The sequence below is a fragment of the Chelonoidis abingdonii genome, chromosome 1 (genome assembly GCF_003597395.2).
Source record: "Chelonoidis abingdonii isolate Lonesome George chromosome 1, CheloAbing_2.0, whole genome shotgun sequence".
NCBI classification, from domain to species: domain Eukaryota; kingdom Metazoa; phylum Chordata; order Testudines; family Testudinidae; genus Chelonoidis; species Chelonoidis abingdonii.
Genome location: NC_133769.1, coordinates 100,332,164 through 100,352,442, shown reverse-complemented (window position 1 = coordinate 100,352,442; position 20,279 = coordinate 100,332,164). Strand labels below are relative to the sequence as shown.

The 20,279-nt window shown below is 53.4% G+C and overlaps 1 protein-coding gene across 1 annotated transcript in view; it reads right to left on the bottom strand.

Annotated features, from left to right (window-relative positions):
- Positions 1-16,005: 16,005 nt before the first annotated feature.
- Positions 16,006-20,279, bottom strand: part of ELFN2 (extracellular leucine rich repeat and fibronectin type III domain containing 2) — a 55,543-nt gene continuing 51,269 nt past the window's right edge. Inside the window, exon 3 of the mRNA XM_032779172.2 lies at positions 16,006-20,246. Coding sequence (XP_032635063.1) covers positions 17,303-19,708 — 2,406 coding nt within the window. The 5' untranslated portion in view covers positions 19,709-20,246 and the 3' untranslated portion in view covers positions 16,006-17,302. The remainder of the gene's footprint in view (positions 20,247-20,279) is intronic.

The window sequence follows — 20,279 nt, the reverse complement described above, 5'->3', positions numbered from 1 at the left end:
TACTTGCAGGTCGCCACCATCAGAGCTGAGCACCCAGCCACCAGCTAGCACTCTCCAGCCGCCCAGCTCTGAAGGCAGCACAGAAGTAAGGGAGGCCCCTTAAAAATAAATAAATAAAAATAAACCTTTCTGACCCTTCTGCAACTCCCTTTTGGGATTTTATGGAGGGAGACCAGATTTCATGGTCCATGACACGTTTTCCATGGCTGTGAATTAGGTAGGGCCCTACCCATGAGCCCTCCAGCGCTATCCCAGAAATCACTGGATGCCCCTACATATATCAGAAAAGACCTATGAGATCATCCAGTCTACGTCCCGGTCTCCAGTGCAGGGGAATGTGTGTGTGTCCATCCCACTAGTTTTAAACATCCCAGGTGATAATGTTTCCACCTCCACCCCCCTTTAATTTCCCCATTAGGAAGATTTTTCTGCTTCTCAGCCTTAATAGTCCCTTTCTTCATTTTGTCCCAGTACATCTAGTTCAAACCCAGGGAGGTTTCACCAACCTAAATAGCTCCTGTGGCTCCTCAGAGCGTGTGCCCTTGACATACTTGTGGCTGTTTTCATTTCCTGCCCCTTAGTTGTTGCTGGGCTGAGCTATCCCTCCTGCATCAGTCCTTCTAGTTTCTGAGTCAGTTTGGGTGCTCTCCTCAGAGCTCCTTTCAATGTGCTGAGATCTTTCTGGGCCCAGGACTGGTGACAAAATCTCAGGAGAGGCCACCCCAGAGCATTACGGAGAGAGACTATTCGATCCCTGTTCTGAGACAACGTCACTGCATGAGCACCGAGTGTCTTCATTTTGCTGCCCCGTTCTCCAGTCCCCTGAATGCAGACTGGATGATTTGAACAAGGTTACGTCTTCTCTACACCTTCCCAGCTCTTTAGTGGCAGGTGTTGTTCAGGGAGAAGAAACGGAGCACGAGGAAGACAGCTAGGCCTCCATCACACTCCAGCACACAGCAGGCTAGTAGCTTCAGGCATCTCAGTCCTCACTCAGTCTTACAGACAGTCCAGCAGCAGGCTAGCGGGGTCAGGGAGATCAGCCCCCACCCACTCCCAGAGCATCTGGTCGCAGACTGATGGAGGTTATGGTAGAAGTGCTAGAAACTGCAGGTAGTTGCAGTCTCTCTGTGGGGACAGGGCTGGGTGTGCAGAGACAGTGTCACAGTGGTTAGCATGGCAGGCTCTCTGCTGTTCGCAGGACTCAGAACCTCTCGGTGGGCATCTGAATGTTTCAGCAGTTCCCAAGGGGGCTGATAAGTCAAGCTCTATTTCCCCTTATTCAAGCACTTCTTTGCTGCAACTCCATGCCCAGCTCAGCTCCCCACGGTGGCAGAGACTGAGCTGTCCGCAGCCTCCTCTCCAAGGTCAGAGCCATACGTCAGTGCTACGCGTGACCATGGCCAGGTGGGAGGTGGAACATCCCCTCCCCCCTTTACCTTCCTCACCCCACCCCCTTCCTCTGCCAGCCCGACATTAACATTCTGCAGAGCCACTGCTACTGTCTGGCAGGCGCGTGCTGGGAGACATGGCCCCCTCTTCAGCGAGTGTCCTAACGGCAATGGTGGCAGAGGAAGAGCAGTGCCCACCAGGGGCTTTGGAACGGGAGTCCGGGGGTCCATAGCCCTTTCACTTTTTACCATCCATAAGGGCAAGCAATGGCAGGGGATGTGCAGAGTGGAGTGATCGGGGGAAGGGACAGAGCAAGGGCAGGGACCTTGGTTCAGATGCCAGGGCCACCCTCCCCCCATCCACTTTTAGGAGGCTTGTGCCACTCCCTGGTGCCCACAGTGGAGATGCATGTGATAGAGGGCTCCCAGGGGAAAGCGGATGCCCACTGCCAGGGGCATGGCTATTTGTGTCTCCAATCCCCTTTTCCAAATTCCTGGGGCACGCAGTCTTTTTCTGCCTAAGCTTGCGCAGAAGGGGCCGAAGAACACCCCCCCCCACACACACACACACACACGAGAGGGCCCAGCTTGTTACCTCGCATGCTTTGGGGAGTGAGGCGCTGTTCAGCATTCACTAGTCATCTATCTGTCAACACCTACATGCTTTCTTGGGAGGATTTCAGTCACCTCCCTGCTGCAGGATAGCTACTGAGCCCCATGGATCCCTGGGCCTGTAGCCTCCTGAAGCCCCTTGTTAGAACTTCCATCAGCCAGAGATGCCCCTGCTGAGGGAACCATCCTTGGACTCCTCATGTCCATGCCTGATCTGACCTGCATGCCCAGTTCAGGTAGCATTGTGCCCAATTGCACATGCCAAGGCCTCTCTGATGGCCATGATGTGGCCTGTCCTATGGCCAACAGCAGTTTGCCCCATCCCCACTTCTTCCGCCCCTGTGGAGAGGGAAAGAGCATCCTTTTCCCAGTTGCCACTTTGGTGCCATCAGCTTCAGTTCTTCAGTGCCCCCCTTCCTCAAGCCCCATTCCACCAGATGGTCCTGAAAGGGGGGTGGGTATTATCCTTACAGAGCTTGTGTGGAAACAGAACCCCCAGAAGCCTGTAATTAGCCCTAATTATCTAAATCACAGCTTTGTTGTGGCAGCGCCTGTCGCAGAGTGCTCAGCAGACGGCATCACAAATACCAGTTAGCTCCCTGGCTGCCACTCCAGAGCACAAGAGAGATAGGAGACACGGGCAGACGGACAGCAGGGACGAGGAAGTGAGGCTGGGCTAAACTGAGGCAGTAACTCGCTTTTTCTCCAGGCAGCATTGGCTGTGACCAATATCTCCTGCCTCCTTTCTGAGGGGATGTGGTGCCCCTTCATGATCCTTCCCCCCTAGGAAAGGGCTGGAGTGAAATTAGAAGGAACCACACACAACAGGCTCTAGTCATGTTTAGCTAGACGATGTCCAGATACTACCATGATGGGTGCTGTATAGCAGCTTGACTAGAATCCCGACAGCAGAGACACCACTTTTCTGGATGAGGCAAGGCCACCTGGGTGGGGAGGGGGCAAGTTGGGCAATTTGCCCCAGGCCCCACAAGGGCCCCCTCAAGAATATAGTATTCTAGAGTATTGTAGCTTTTTTTTAATGGAAGGGGGCCCCCAAAATTGCTTTGCCCCAGACCCCCTGAATCCTCTGGGCAGCGCTGGGATGAGGTAATGGTTAGAACAGAGGACTCCAACTCTCTTCACTACTAACCTCACTGGGTGACCTCGGGCAAGTCATTTCACTACTCTGTACCTCAGTTTCCCCATCTGAAATGGTACTTCCCTACCTCAAAGGGCACTGCGGGGTTTAAGCAGTTAATGGGCCTTGTTCAGACTGGTGTAAGTAGGAGCAGCTCAGAGACTTTAATGGAGCTGGACTTGCTAATGCTGGATCTGAATTCAGCCCAGTGCTTGTAGAGCACTTTGAGCTCCTTTAGTGGAAGGTGCTAGAGATGTGCAAAACTATGAACTCTCCAAGCGCCTCACCAGCTTCCCGCCCGCCACCTGCTGGGAAGTACAACACAGGACACTGATGTAGCCTCTATAGCCTTCTTGTCTCCTGCATCCATCCTCTGAGTCCACCCCCAATCCTTTACTGCCCTGCTGAATCGATGTCTTGGGTTCTCAGGTCTATAATAAATACTGCAGTGATCCTTACCTCCTAGGCATAACTCCATTGAGCACCCAGCCCCCTTACACCAGCTGTGGATCTGGTTCCCCACTGGGCACCATGCAGGTTGAGACTCGAACCCTGTGACGTTCTTGACAGAATCTGTAATCTTATAGGTCACTGTTGCAACCACCGCTAAGTATTTGCAGCAAATATTGCACAAAGGTTGTCGTGTGAGATGTCTATGGGAAGGATATGATTTCCTGGTTATGATTATGCTATCTATGTGTATCATTTTTGAAGCTGAAGTTATGAATATTGGCTCTACACTCTGTCTGTATTTCAAACTTATGCCATGCTCCTGGGTGATACCCCAGACAAGTTGGTGTCAGCTCTGCCTAGCCTGCTGGATGGCCCATTAAGGACCATCAGTTATACAACTGACCCATTAAGAGAAGGCAGACATACCTTGTGACTCCACAAGGTATGCAAGGACCTGCCTATGGAGAGAATTCTAAGGTTTTTGTCATGTGCTGGATAGCATTCCTTGGGACAAAGAAAGCAAAGACCACATAGCAAGAGACTGATGCCTCATCCCATGTTGTCTTCAATCCTGCTTCATACCTCTGGAGGGATTTTACTACAAACTGAAGTTCTGAACAAAGGACTGAACGACCCATCCCAGCTGTGGATGTACTCCAGAGACTTTATTTGAACCTGCAGCTTATTTGAACCTGCTACAAGCCTGAACCAAGAACTTTGCCATTACTGTATGTAATTAATTCCATTTAACCAGATCTAGCTCTCATCTAGATTTTTCCTTTTATGAATAAACCTTTAGATTCTAAAGGATTGGCAACAGCATGATTTGTGAGTAAAATCTCACTTGCATATTGACCTGGGTCTGGGGCTTGGTCCTTTGGGATCGGAGAACCTTTTTTCTTTTACTGGGGTATTGGTTTTCATAACCATTCATCCCCATAACAAGCGGTACTGGCAGTGATACTGGGAAACTGGAATGTCTAAGGGAATTGCTTGTGTGACTTATGGTTAGCCAGTGGGGTAAAACTGAAGTCCTCTCTGTTTGGCTGGTTTGGTTTGCCTTGGTGTGCAAAGGAACCCCAGCCTTCAGCTCTATCTGCCCTGCTGTAAGCAATTTGTCCTGAATTGAGACTCTCAGAAGTGTCCCAACAAGGGCAGCATCATTACATACCATGATTATAAGAGTCCCTTGCCCTCTTTCTCTCTCTTTCCTCCCCAGACAGATCCAAACAGCCAGAAGCCTAGGGCAGAAAAATAGAAGGCACAGGAAAATGCTCAGTAACTGTTTGTGTGGGTGACTCCAGGCTGGTGGGGAGGATCTTTGCCTGTTTGCCAAGGGCAGTAGTGAAACCCTAGAACCAGCCCTACTCTTCCCCACAATTCCTGGTCTCCTTGAGAGAGACATCCCCAGCTCTCACTCAGCCACGTTATCCAGACATCCCTCCCCTGCGCTCAGGGCAGCATCTCTGTCTCCTCTCGCTTCGGAAGCCGGAGTGAGACGAGCAGGACAAGGCACTGGGCTGGAAAATTGGGTGCAGGAGCTGCAATGAATTCTTAATGCAGCCCTTCTGGGCTATCTATTTAGAGATACATCCTGGAATGCATTATTTTGTTGTTGTGTTTTTTAGGGTTTTCTTTAGCTTCGTTATTTAAAAAGCAAGGATGCTTTTCATTCATTTCCCCAGGCAACACTGACCAGGCTCAGTCATGCTCCCAGCCTGCCGCTGCCTGTAGGCCAGATGCCACACTAATGCTTCCACAGATGATTCAAGAAGGATCTGTTAGCAAGGGGGAGTCACTGTCTTCATGGACTAAACTCACAATCCCACACACCATCATCTGTTTCCCGCGTCCTTCCCCACCTTCAGTATTTGCATTATGGCCACAACCAGTACCATGGCCCCTTTGTGCTAGGAGCTGTACAAACACACAGTGAGAGAGGATATGACAAAGGACAGGGCAACAGCAGTGTCAGTATCTGTTTTACACACAAGGAACTAAGGCACAGACAGGTCATGTGACTTGGCCAAAGTTAGACAAGCTGATCTGTCACAGAGCCAGGCACTGAGCACAGGTCTCCTGCATCCCAGGCCAGTACCTCGACCACAAAACCAGGCCATCCATCTCTGGCACCTTGATGCCTCTTCTAGGTACCTCATTACTGGAGTATCTAAGCATCTCGTAGTCAGAGTATCTCTCTTCACAGCTCCCTGGGAGATGGGGAATAACAGCACTTCCCTGTTGGGCAGATAGGGAACTAAGGCATGATACCTTCAAAGTCATGGGCCTAAGTGACTTGCCCGGGATCATACAGGAGGTTTACTGCAGAGCAGGGAATTGAACCCAGATTTGCCCCAGCTCAAGCTTGGCCTCTAACCACCAGACCATCCTTCTTCTCATCAGCCAGTCTCCATTCCCTTTAGATATTTAGGGATTTCTCTCCCCCGCCCCCCAGCAATATTTGCAGCATGGAAATAGAAGTTAGATGAATACAGGTGGTTATTTGGCAGGATCACTCCTCAGTCCTATTGTGTGCATTTGCTTTTTGTGTACACCTCCAATCCCCTCTAGGGGGCAGGGAACCAAGACTATACCAAGACCTCTTCCTACACTGGAGCCCCAGACCAGAAATATCCCCTCCCCCTCTAGTCCCTTATATTTTACAAAGGCTGCCCAGCAGCCCTCTCTCTATCCCCAGAGCTAGCACAACATGGCAAGCGTCCCTCTGCTCTGATGTGTCTCAACCCCTTCAGTGGGCAGTTCTGTCTTCCTGAGCAGTTTAATCTTTGGCTTCCATACCTGCTGGCCAGGGTCTCAGTCAGTGCTGTTGGTGGGGTGGCTGCGATTTCCCAAGAGCTGAAATATTGACTCATTTCCTGTAGGCCTCTAAACAACCAGCTGAGGGTACCTGGCAGGGCCAGCCTCAGTGTCATGTAATCACAGCAGGGGCCAACTTCCAGGGGCACCAAATTGTATGTGTGGTCGTGGCGGGGAGGGTGTGTTTTAGTTTTTACTCAGCCATTTGGGAGGGTGCCAAAAACATTTTCCAGCCTGGCCAATACACAGGGCTGGCCCTGGTCGCTGCTGCTTTCCTAGCATGGAGGTGGAGCAGATAACTGGCTCCATGTCTTATTGCCATTCAACTGAAACACACACCACAGATTCTGCAGCCTTACAATGAGTACGACCTATCTCCTGGGGCTTTAGACACCAGACAGACATGGGCACACTGCCAGGCCTGACACATGCCCTCCAGTAGGGGGCAACACTGCCCACATACCAGCACATTGCCCAGGCCCTTGGCTGTAATGTAGAGTGCAATCTGCAGCCATGCAACTTGCTATTGATTCTACCCCTTACCAAAAAAAGAGACACAAATTCTGGTGTATGGTAAGTTTCTAGCTCTCATGGCTGTGAAAATAACCTTAAAAAACAGGAACTAAGTTCAGCCCAATGCAACGCTGACTTCCTGAGTCTGCAGACAGCCTGAAACAATAGCTGAGACAACCCAAGTCAACCGGATTATGCATCCACCCTGAAACCGAACAATGGCAATTTAGCACTGGTAACTTTCACTGCTGAACATTTAGCAGAAGCACTTGGGTAATGTGCTCACCCCACAATCCCAAAGTGACTCCAGCTCCTTCCTGGGTACCACAAGCCATGACTGCCCCTCACTCAGTTACCAAAACCACCTGATAGCTTTTACTATGCAGTTTATTCAGTTTCCCTTGTAAGCGTCACTGTCTCCAGTGCACTCCCTCATGGCCTGGGATGGCCCTGAAGCACCTCTGCCTGAATTTCCTCTCTTCAGAGCTCCTTAAAAACACCACAGTCCAAGGCATTCAAAAACAAGACTCCTCTTCTGGGGTCCAGTTTATTAAGCCCTTACACAGTTTCCGGTTGCCCTCCAGTTACTCTCCTCTAGCTCCATGTGGACTGGCAACAGTCTGTGAAAACAGAGGGAACTCAAAGCCAACAGCCCCTCCTCTGCAGCATCTGCTGGGGTGCAGCGGTAACACCAGGCTCAAGAGAGCAAAAATCAGGACTTGGACCTCCCAAAAAAATTACAAGTTGCGGGGGGGAGGTTAGATTAAATTGTGGGGTTTGTTTCTGGGCTGTCTCTGATTTCTAAACTCCCCTTGCCCATTGTGTTTGACAGCACTGCTCACTCCCAGTGTTACCAGGTAACAGGATTTCAGCCCCTGCTGCAGGAGCTCTCGCCCCATATCTGCCCAGCAATTAATTCTGCCCCCATCCACCTATTTCAGCACCTCCGTCACTCTCCTCCACCCCCAGTTGTGCCCCCTTCAGCTCCTGCCTCCTCCAGTTCAGCCCCCCACCTCACCTCTGCTCCTCCTGGGATTCTTCACCCTCCTTTCCCAGGCCTGGGGGGTCTGCTGCAGGGTTCCCTCTCCCCCTACCAAGCAAGGGGAAGATGCAAGAACTGTTCATTCCTCCACCCCTTCCTAGGCTGGGAGCTATGCAGGGAGAGAGAGGAAAAGGAGGACACTGTTGTGTCCCCACTGGTCACAGGAGGGGAGGGGAGGGGTAGGAACCAAGCCCCCCCTGTGCTGCAGAACTCTTACTCTTTCTGCTTTGCCTCCCCTCCTGCCAGGAGAGGACCAGGGTGCTGAGGGGATAGGGAGAGAGAGAGAGCTCTGCCTGTAGCAGTTCTGATCCATTGCCCAGTCCCAGGAGGCCAGCAGCTAATCAAAGGGCTCAAATTCCCTACGGGGCTGGAGCTTCTCATACCATCCCAGACTGGTCAGTCCCTGCCCAGATCCTGTCACTGGTGGGAAGGAGAAAAAGAAAAAAAAACAAGAGAAATAGCAATACTGCAATGCACTGCATTCTGCCTACCTGCTGCCATGGCTTCGCAGCCAGATCACAGGGCAAGGCAACAGGCAAAACAGCCTTCCCCTGCTAGTTCAAAGTCTTCTGAAGGAGCCTTCTTGCTCTTTACAACACCATTACTATGGCCCTCAGCTTCAGCCAGTGCTTTCTCCAGGTGTCTTCTTTATCCACCTCAGAGGCCTGACTGAGTCACCTGACCACCTTCATTTTCCCCACTTGCAGAGAATTGTTGGCAACACAGGCTGGCTCAGACCCATCTCACCTTAAACTAAGGGCCAGTCACCCTGTGACATGCTGACCCAAACCTCTGCTATAACAGACACAGAGAACGTGGGGCCAACATGAACAAAATTTAATCTCAAAATAAATGCCAGAGGCTACTGTCCTGACTGGATTGTTAATGGTTATATTTAATTCATTAAACCCTCCCAGATGTGTATTTAACAGCCATAGATCCCTCAGGCTCCCTTGTGATGCAGAATCCAGGGAGCTTGCAACATCTTTCCGTGGTGTACACAGGGCCTTGATTACATCCAGGCCTACTCCTCTTTCTTACGAGATCATACTCACCTCCTCGAGTCCTCCTTGTCCTCCCATGCTCAGTCGGTCTCCCCAGCCCTGTCCTTTGTATCTCTACATGTACTCTAGATGTAGTGAGTTGAATTCTCAGAACAACAGCCAGCCAGGTACCCTAGAAGGGCACCCAGGGACTCCTCCTAACACAGAGGAATCCCTGGGTGAGGCACAGCTGCTCCAGCCATAATACCCCACTCCCTGGAAAGTGATGTCAGGACAGGAAAGGAACACATCTGGAAAGGAAGGGGGTGGAGAATCGCACATAACACTGTCAGTGTAATGGTTGGCTGAAGAAGGCATAACTTAGAGCATCTCCAAGGCTGCTCTGCATTAGGCTGGAGCAGTGTCAGTCCCCAGCAGTCCTGAGATCGGGGTGGAGCAGAAAGTGTGTTCGGGCCACCTTCCCTCCCCAGCCCAGATTGTAAAAACTGTACATCTGAAGGCTGGCTCATTTGCTTTTGCTGATACAGATAGGAAGTAGAGGCTGCTCAAAAGCTGCAATTAGATGCGTGCAATCGAATCTACACGCACAAAAATAGTATGAGAAGCCCTGGAGAACACACAGACCTTGGAGAAATTGGACATGGAAACAGCAGGAGGGGACCTGGAACCCAGGGGTGCAAAGTTACAGGGGGCAGGGCAACGAAGTGGGGAGTGAACTGGGTGTGCGATGGAGGGAACAGAAAGGACCAGGATGGAGGGTGAAGAATGGTGCCAACAAGACATGGGAGGAGGTGGGACGTAGGACGGAAATGGCGTAGACTTGGAGAGAGGCAGTGAATAAATGGAGCAGATGCGCAGCAAGAGCAGAGATGCAGGCGACACGGGCATGCCTTTGTTCTCAGTGAAATCTGCTGGGTGCTAAGCACCACTTCAAATTCAGCCATTCATCTTGCTCTTTCCCTCCCCAAGCTCATTTCCATCACTCCCCACCCCCACCTCGACTTTCTCAGCAGTGCATTCTATGGTCACTCCCCCACCCCAGGAAGTGCCCCTCCCCAACTCCATCCCACCCCGGGCTGCAAGAGACAAGCAGACTCACACACAGACTTGCTCATTTTGTTTTGTTTGTTTTTTTTGTTTGCTTTTTTTTTTAATAAGAAATTTATTGCAAATATAGAAATTGATTTTCTCCATACAGGAATCTCCGAGTTGAGGAAAAACGATTTCGTGCCATTCAGTTTAAAACAAGGGGGGAGGGGATACAAATAAAAAGAAGATAAAAATAAAATGTGTTCGTACACAACCAAGGGTCACAGGGTTGTTACAGGAGGAGGGACAGGAGTGACTGGCGAGGAACCGATCCGGGCAGCTGCCTCCGGATCTGAATTACATTCAAGGGGTGTATGGGGTGGGCACTGGAGAGGAAACCGCTGGATCTCTGCCCTTCTCTGGCCCTCTGGTGTTGTTCTTGTGACGAAGCCATGTGGGTGGGAAAGCTGGCTTGACCCCACCCCTCACAATCAGCCTTCTCCCCAGTGTACCCAGGGGCAGAGGAAATGAGATTTCTAGAGCAGGGGTCACCTAAGAGCAAGGCCTCATATGGGGTGGGGAAGTGGAGACAAAGGCCAAGCGTCCCTATGATGGTGTGGCCTGATGGGAGGAAGGAGGCAGCAGAGGACAAGGGGAAATCCATCCCTTTCAGGGAAAGGAGAGGAGATGGAGGCATCCCACCCAGAGAGGGTTGGAAGGAGCACAGAGACAGCCCCTGGCAGAGTGGGGGCAGGAGGTCTGATGGGGGTGAGGTACAGAGACAGGCCAGTGCCACAAGAGATTTCAGTGTGTCACAGCCTCTACTCTTCCCTCCTGGGGTAAAACATCAGAAACCTCCGGGGGAGGGAAGGGAAGGGACAAGATTCTCCAACACAGCAGATCCCCATGGGGAGATGAGTTAAGAACAACCCACCCACCACCACCAATAGCTTGCCTTGTTCAGAGAGACACAGATCGCAAGGCCAGACGTGACCATGGTGATCATCTAGCCTGCCCTCCTTATAACACTGATCAGAGAACTTCACCAGACTAATTCCTAGAACAGATTTTTTAGAAAAACAGCCAATCCTGATTGAAAAATTGCCAGTGATGGAGACTCCACCACGACCCTTGGTAAGTTTTCCTAATGGTCAAATACTCTCGCTGTAAAAAATGTCCGCCTTATTTCCAGCCTGAATTTGTTGAGCCTCCACTTCCAGCCATCAGATCGTGTTACACCTTCCTGTGCTAGAGTGAGGAGCCTGTTATCAAATACGTGTTCCCATGTTCCTTGGGATGCCATTGGCCAGGAAGGGATGCCCTACAAATCTGGGCAGCTTGATGTGTGCCAGGCACTGGTTGGCCACCCCAAGGTGCCTCCCGTTGGGAAGCAGAATTTGCTATGCATTCCCCATGCTGAGCTACGCAGGGGAACTCCCTACATCCCAGGCTGAGGCAGTGGGAGTTGCAATGGGCAGGTTCCAGATGGGAGGATCTTCACCAACAGAGGCATCCACAGAGGGGGAGCATTCCAAGATATGCTTCTAGTCACAGTTCACTTGGGTTAGCCTTCCAGTGCGGTGCTGTGAATGTCCCCACTTGGCCCATTGCTCTAAGTGCCAGCTCCCTGCCACGCTGCTGCCTGTGCCCAGCCCTACTAGGAAGTGGCACGGTATCACAGAGAGGGGCCAGAGCCACCCCATCAACCCAGTCTCCTAGATACTACTCTGTCATCCGATCCTCCACTACTGCCTCTCAGATATCCTAGCTGCTCCTCCATTCAATCACTTCCATCTCCTCCATCCTCTCTTCCCTTTGTTCTCTCCTCTACCAGTCCATCCCAGCTCTATCACTTCCTCTCCTCACCTGACACCCCTCCTCTAGCCCCATCTCTACATCTTTGCCATCCCTCGTTTATCCTCCCTTCGTATACTGTCACCCCTTCCCCTCCATCATCGCAACTCCTCCTCCTCTCTGTCAACCTCACCCTTCTTCTCTGCCCCCACCCACTTCCTCCTCTCCAGCATCCCCACCCTTTTCTCTCCTTTCTATTGTCCCCTCTCCCTCCCCCACCTCCCCTTCTCATCTCTCTTTCCCTCCTGTCTCGTCCCTGACCCCTCCCATCCATCCATCCTTCCTCTTGCTTTCTGCTGCCCATTCCTGCTCCCGTGCCCCTTCTCCTTGTGAGCTGCCTCAGAGAGACTCTGGCGGGCAGGGGCACTGATTAGCATTGCAAACACATGGACACCGCCTCAGCCAGCATTTCTTGACATTAATTTTCATTTGTTGTTCATGAATATTTCACACCTGCCTCGGGAGGAATTGTATGACATAGGACGCAGGGCAGCAATGAGTGAGCACTACAGAACAAGCGGGGGTTGAACTTAGCATCTCTTGCAAGGGGAAAAGCAATCTACTTATGGTTCTGAGTCCATTGCCGGGGCACAGGAATCCAGTTCTTCCCTTCTTCCTGGGGGGCTGCACCCACCGTCCATCCCAGAGGCACAGGAATCCAGTTCTGCTCCTTCCAATTGAGCAGAGATTCCTGTCCTCTCTGGAATGAATCCTGGGTTCTCTCCACCAGCACAAAAACAAAGCAAGAAACTAGCCATAAGCTTCAGGCTCTGAGTCTGCCCCAAGGAAACCCTTTTCTCTGAGTGGTTTCACAGCTTGACAGTGGGAGGCGCAGGAACTGCAGGCAAGGCTGGAGACTCAGGGCAGCCCCCTTAACACATCCCTCCATCCCAAAGGCATTAGCAGTTCTACCACACAGTGCACCCCGGCCAAGCTCCACCCTGCCAGCTATCTGGGGGTGGGGGTGGGGGATGGAAAGGGTTGTCTCCAAAGCCCACTCAAGTCAGCAAGAGTCTTTCCGTTGACTTCAGAGATCAGGCCTGAAGACATCAGAGGGGTCCTCAATGCTGGGGCACTCCCTGCCAACCCAAACCAAGGCTCTGTCTTTCCCCTGACAGGCCTTGCTTGTGGGTTCAGGCTGGAGCAGATGTGGGGGGCTTTGCTCATGCAAGTGGCTCTATTGACAACAGTGGGGGCCAGAGGAGGAGGGGCTAACAACCACAAGAGTGAGCAAGGGCTGCAGGGCCAGCCCCATCACACCTGACCATGATGTAGCCGCTACTCTAACCAGGAGCTAGGAAACATGCAGGGGATGGGGTGAGGGGGCTGGACAGGAGCAGAGTGAAGGGCTGGGGCATCGTTCAGCAGGACACCCGGCTTGGGTTTTCTTTCGCATCCGCTCCCTCCAAAGATCTTAATTCTCTCATCCAATCACAACGGGGTGAGGGTATGGAGGGGAGGGACCAGGGAGAGGGAAGGGATTAAATCTCAACGAACTGGCACATACACAACAGGTGTTTGCTCAGAAAAATACAGTCAAATCATCATGCAAAGATAAGGTTAGATCTGCTCATTTCAGCCATAGTGTGTGTGTACTTTGCTGGCTGTCCTTCCCATTCGCCAGCCAGCGGCGGGGAGGAGGGGTGGGCTGTTCCCCCTCCCATCCCCTCAGAACAGTCCTCTTGTGCAAACCTTCCCTCCCCCACCCCAAGGCTGGGGGTCACTGTGGGGCAGAAGGAGCTTGGGTTGCACACCCCTTCGAACCCACCCCAGGCAACAGGAGGAGTGTCTCCTTCCAGACCAGCCGCAGCCCCCCACTCCTTCACCCACCCCCCTTATTCTCCAGCTCCTTTCTTCCCCTTGGGGATGGAACGGGAGCTGAGATCCTGGCAAAGTATAGCCCCCCAGCTCACCCCACACCATGTGGCCACGTGGAATAGCTTATGGGACTTCCCAGGCACTGGCACTACTGTTGAGGGAAAGCAGAGGGGAGAGAAAGATAACAGGACAGGGAATTCACAGGACTTGGTCCCCCGCCAACCCCCCAGCAGGTTCTCACCTTTTCCTGAAATGATGGGAGTCAGCATCATCTAACCCCTTCCCTTCCCCTCCCCTCCCCTAGAGTTGTTCTGAACCTCCAATCCCCATGCACCCTTCCCCTCACTACTCAAGCTCAGGGGGCAGAGGGGCTGAGTTACGACCGGGGTCAACACTTGGCAAAATAGCCCATGATGCACGCTGACAAGCAGAGAGGTCTGGGGTTGCATTAGGGTATTTAACATTGGAATTGTCATAAGGACTATGCCCCAAGATCCCTTCCCTAGGAGCTCCATAGGGAATACACTTTGCAATCTCCACATGAAATAATCCCTTGGGATTTACCACACCCACCACTGGAAGGTGCTATTGTCCACTAATAGCCGAGAATCTGTTTGACAAACTAGGTGGGTGAGGTCGATGGCTGGACAGCTGGTCTCTCTCACCAACAGAAGTTGGTCCAATTAAAGCTATTACCTCACCCACCTTGTCTCTCTCCTATCCCGGGACCGATAGGGCTACACCACCACCGCATATGAGAATGTTTATACTAACTAGCTCCTATTAATAGGATCCAAGCTGTCTGACAGATACTGGTACCTGTGCCCAGTGGCTGCTGTGGAGAGATACCAGTGCCCTGTACTCTTGTCTCCCCTGGCCCTCACCCTGCAACACAGCCAGTAGCGTAGCTAGGGGGAGAGCAGGGTAGCGGCCACTCCCCCACTGAACACAAGTGGTGCCTTTTTAATTTTACTCACCCGAGAGCAGGAAAAAAAAAGGTGCCACCCGCTGTGGCGCTTTTACTGATGGGGCGGCACTCTGGGTCTTCAGCGGTACTTCAGTGGCAGGCCCTTCACTTGCTCCGGGTGTCTTCGGCAGCACTGAAGCTTCATCGCCGAAATGCCGCCGAAAACCTGCAGAGTGAGTGAAGGTCCCGACGCCGAAGTACTGCCGAAGACCCGGAGCACCACCCCATCAGTAAAAGCGCCACAGCAGGTGGCAGCTTTTTTTTTTTGCTCTCCCTGTTCTCTCCACCTGGCTACACCCCAGCCAGCGCCTCTGACCATCCCCTGGGCTCTGAGCAGCTCCTCAGAGGGAACACCCCCCTCCCAGGCTCTGTGCGTGGCCTGGGGACAGAGGCTGGAGCCAGTCGCAATGCGGCCTCCCCTTGGAGAGACAAGCTCAGACAGTGTTGGACGGGAGGAAGGGGAGACCTTGGCCTCTGCCTTGCTCCCATCTGAAAAAGGGGAAAGATGGTCAAAGGCTGGGGAGAGGGGCAGCCAGTTGCACTTGAAACAACCCCCTCCCCACAAGCAGGCTACCCCGCAAATGACACGGCCGGGGATTTAGTGGGTGCCAAAGATTGTGCTTTGTTGGTTTGTTCAGAGGGGGAAGGGAGGGCAGTGAGCTGTAGCCCCCCCTCCCCCGCCTTTCCCCAGTTGGCAGGGAGCTAGGGCCCAAGCACCAGGGAGCAGTGCTGGGAGGGGAGCGGGCTGGGCATGTGGGATTTGCAGGCACATTGAAGATTTCCCTCTGATGGGTGGGCACCCTGGCGAGTGGCACAGAGGACCAGCCCAATACACAGGAGGAGGAGGTCTGTTGGAGTTTTGCAGAGGGCAGTGAAAGAGCTCAGTCCAGGAACTGATAACTCTCCCATCCCAATACCACCTCCACGGCAGAGCCCACAAAGGGAGGGCCCAGGAAATCATCCCCCAGGGCTGAACCCCCACCCTCCCCTTGCCCTGGAACCAATCTCCTGGGCTGTACCCTCTTTCTCCTGGCCATTCCCCACTCTCTCCCTCCCTCCCATATTTTACCCCTCTTCTCCAAGCTCTCGCCTATCCGTAGGAGGCACGTGTGCCCCACCTGTGTTGAATCCAGGTCCCACACACTGTCCTCTCCAGATCCAGCCTTTTTACACATCCAGTGTAGTGAGCAATAGAGAGCTGCCCCTGGTCCCATACACTCATTCTACCCCCCCTGCCCCCAGGGAGAGGGGGCCCTGCTCTGGTCTAGCTGGGTGGGAGGAGTCATAGGAGCATCCTGTGATTGTTATTTCTTGCCTAGGCCAGTGGTCTCCAAAGTGGGGTGCACAAGAGGATCCTTCAGGGAGCGCCGCTGGAGAGCGCCGCTTCGACAGTTTGGGTGGGAGTCTGAGCCCCTTTTTTTTTCCTACTTCGGCAGTTTGGGTGGGAGGCCGAGCGGTTTTTTGGGGTTTTTTGGTCGAGGTGGCAAAAATGGTAGAGCCAGCCCTGCAGTGCAGCAGGGGGTGCGTGCTCAAAAAGTTTTTACTGATAGGGGTGCGCGATCAAAAAAGTTTGGAGACCACTACCCTAGGCCCTCCTCAAGGATCTGATCCCCCACCCCCAAAGCACAGGGTGGGGGTGCAGAACCTGCAGCACAAATGAAGGAGGTGGAAGATGCGTGCCCCTCCCCAGCTCTGGGGTGGGGCGAGGGCGGGGTGAGAAGGGGAACCCTTCAGATCTCAGGGCAGTTGGGAATTCCCGTCTTCTTCCCTGCTCCCTCATCATCCTGCCATTAGCAAACCCCACTTTGCCATGCCAGAGAACACGCTCCCCAGCATTTCCTGGAAGACAACTGGACTGTTTGGCTGGGACTGGGGGTGGGGGCTCCCCAGGACCTTAGAAAGCCAGTGACCTCTCTTCTGAAATGCACTGGAGGCAGGGAGAGCCCTGTGCTGTGTGCCCTTCCTCAGTGAACGAGGGAAGCTGATGTGGCATGAGCCAGGGGACCCAACCCCCCAAGCTCAGGGAACCCTAATGGAGTCCAAGGTGGAGGAAAAGGAGAGAGAGCCTCCAGTTACATGCTAGAGTCTGCAGAAACCCCACAAGTCTTGCGGAGGTGGGAGGAAGCCTTGAAGACCCAAAACCCTTAAAATGACAGGGAGGGGTTCTTTGTTTGGTGACATCCCCCATTTTCTCTTGGTGGGGGCCGCCCCCCAAGGGAGTAAGCAGGAGCCCCACCCCCATCCTTAAACCCCCCTACAATCTGGAACAAAATAACAACAGGAACATAAAAGCGAAGGTTAGTGGTTTAGTCTAGTCCTGGTTAGCATCCTTCTCTGCCCCCCGCTCATGCCTAACCCCCTCTTCGTCCTTCCCTCCCGTTAGCCCATCAGCGTCATTACCACAGTGTCTAAGCAAGCGGCTCCTCCCAACCAGCTGCAGGAGGAACACTGGTCCCCATAACACAAGAGAGACAATTCACTGCGAGAGTTTGTTTTTTGTTTGCTTGCTTGCTTGCTTGCTTTTTTTTTTTTTGTAAACTTTGTAAGAAATGGTTCTTGGTTCGTTTTTGTCATGAGGGAGGGTCCTGTTCAGTTTTTGTTCACAGTCAAGTGGTTCTTTTGTTGGTGGCTGTTGGGTTTTTTTCTTTCCTTTTAAAGAGAGAGTCACAACTTCTGCTGCGCGGAGACGCCTTTCCAGTAATCCAAGATGTCGTGCAGATCCTCGTCCTTGGCAAACTGGACTTTCTTCCGCAGGGCGTGGCCAGCCGCCATGTAAACCTCCTCCCGGTGGTGCTTCTTGTAAGGCCGGAAGCGCTCCCAGATCTTGTGGGTGCTCTCAGATGAGTATTCAGGGCTGGAGGAGTAGCCCGAGAAGTAGTGTCTGGGGGAGAGCTGGGAGTATGTGGAGTCCCGCTTGGAGCGGGAGAGCGGCTTAAGGAATGACACCCGCTGGCTCAAGGTGTCGGCGCTCTCCTCGTAGTATAGGGCCGGGAAGGAATGTCGGTGCTCGCTGCAATGGTAGGAAGGTTTGACCTCCAGGTGGTGGATGGCGCCCGGGGACACCAGGGGAAGACGATCCAGGGGGCTGTTGAGTGGGCTGCCTTTCTCGATGTACTTGGAATCCGACTTGCTCATTGGCGGGTGGTCTGGCACATCAAGGCTGAAGACCTTGGCACTCTTGATGGAGCCGCTGGATGAGACGCTGCAGGTCTTCCTGGCCACAGCCGCATCCGCACTCAGCTGGCGCTGCAGGGGGTGGTGGGAGCTCTCCTTGTAAGGTGGTGACAGTAAGCCAGGCCGCTCCAGACCACCCAAGGAGCCGGCGGGGATGGACTGGCACTCAAACGCCATGTCCGAGTCGACGCCGCTCCCTCCTCCCAGGAAAGAGGCTGTATCCAACTTGAGGGCATCAATGCAGTTGTTGATGATCTGGTTGACCTTGTCTACCTCCTTGGCGATGGTGGAGATCTCAGCTGCTGAGCCTTGGCCGTTGTCAAGCTCACGCAGATCGTCGTCCCGCTGGGCTCTCTCCAGGGCATCCCCGCCACCCGTCCGCACCTCAATGTAGTTGCCCTTGGTAGTAACTTTGGGGGTCTCCATCCCAGCCTCCATTGACTTGGACGGGGGCAGCTTCTCCCCGATCATGGAAGGGATGGAGGACATCCGTGAGACAGGGATGACGGGCGGATCGCCCAGCTTCTGCGAAGAGTGGACGATGGAGCTGGTGTCTATATCCGAGCCGTAGCGCATCTCCAGGATGGTCTTCTTAACACTGAGGGACTTCTGCTTCTCTTCCTGCATCCTTCGCTTCCTCAGACAGTAGTACACCACCCCCAGGACGATGACCATCCCAAAGAGGCAGCCTAGGATGGTCATAATGTAGTGAGTGGTGGTGGAGGTATTGGGCACTGGGTCCTCCCTCCCCTTGCTCCTGGTGGCAAAGGACAGGCAGGTGTGGTTGTAGCGCTTGGAGTTGCGGATGGAAGCCACACAGAAGGTATAGTCCGTGTGGGCCTTCAGCTTGCTAAGAGTGACATATTCCTTCTTGTTCTTCAGAGTTGTGACATCAGAGACGTAGCTGTTGTTGTACTGGACCAGCACGTACATCTTGCTGAAGGGTGAGGGGATTGTCACCACCAAGGTCGCTGAGGTGATGGTCACTTGGTGCAGCTTGATGCTGGGGTTGAATGAGGAGTCGGTGGTGGAGGAGGCTGGGGGCTCGACGGAGAGGAAGTCCCCGGGGTTGAACCCCGAGTTCTCATCCAGGTCTCTCTGGGAGTCAGGTGTGTAGGGGGTGGGGTTGATCCTTGAGAGGGATGGGATGGTGCCTCCCCGGCACATGGACTGGAAGATGGTGATGGCGTTGCGGTTGTGGTGGGGTCGAGGCATCAGGAGAGGGTAGCCGGCGAACTCCCGGGGGGTCTCACACTGCAGCCGGTCGTAGTTCTTGGTGACGTTGTTGAAGACTACCAGCCAGGTAAGGAAGCTGTAGAGGCTGCAGTCACAGTTGAAGGGGTTGCCAGCTAGCTCACACACCATCAGGTTGCTCAGGCTGGTGAAGGTATTCCCCTCCAGCCTGCTAAGCCGGTTGGAGGACAGGTCAATGCTGATCAGGCTGGGGCACTCGGAGAAGGCGGTGGGTGTGACCACCTCAATCAGGTTGTGCTGCACGAAGAGGAACTGCAGCCTGGCCATGCCGCGCAGCATGCCCTCTGTCAGGTTGGTGAGCTTGTTGTAGCCCAGCTGCAGGACCTGCAAGTTGGCCTGGCCCATGAAGGCCCCGTCCTCAATGTAGGAGATCTCGTTCTTGGTCAGGTTCAGGTCGGTGAGGTTGCTGAAGCGGTTGAGGGAGGAGTACAGCACCACCTTGAGTTTGTTCTCATTCAGGCGCAGGTCGTGCACTGTGCTGTTGATGTGCTGGGGGATGGTCTCGTAGGGAGGCTGGTTCTGGCTGCAAATGGCCAGCCACACGTAACCCTTGTCCCCCTCGATCAGCCAGCAGTCGCCGCGCACCGTGCCGGGGAACAACACACAGAGCAGGGCGGCCGCCCACAAGCCCAGGAGCAGCATGTTCGGATGCGGCGCCCCCTCCCCTCCCCCCGCAGGCAAAAAAGAAAAGAAGCCTCCAAAAAGCAAAGGGAGGGGACAAGAGGCGACGCTCCCTTGCTGGTTAGCGGCAGGAGGGCACAGTCACCTCAGTTCTATCCGGTGCCATCACTGACATTTTTCTCTCCCTCCGCGCCAACCCTGGGGTGTAGAACAGCAGGGGGCAAAATCCACTCCTTCCTGCCGCTCCCAATCCAGGAAAGGGGCGGGGGAGAGTGGAAATCTGTGCTTCTCTTTAAAACAAAACAAAAATTAAACAACAGATCTTCTTGGAGGCTCAGGAACGACACCCCCACACACACACCCTCCCCGCCTTCCCCCACCACCACGGAGGTGACTCGGAGGAGCTGCCTCTTCTGTCGCGGGGCTCCGGAGGATGCTCCTCCTCCCCCTCGCCTGGGTCCCCTCCGAGATGCTTCAGAACTTCAGTTCAAACATCTTGAAAACAAAAATATAGAGAGCTAGAGAGGGAGCGAGCAAGAGATCCATCTGTCACTGGAATCTGGAAAGGAAACACACGAGAGACAAGAGGAGG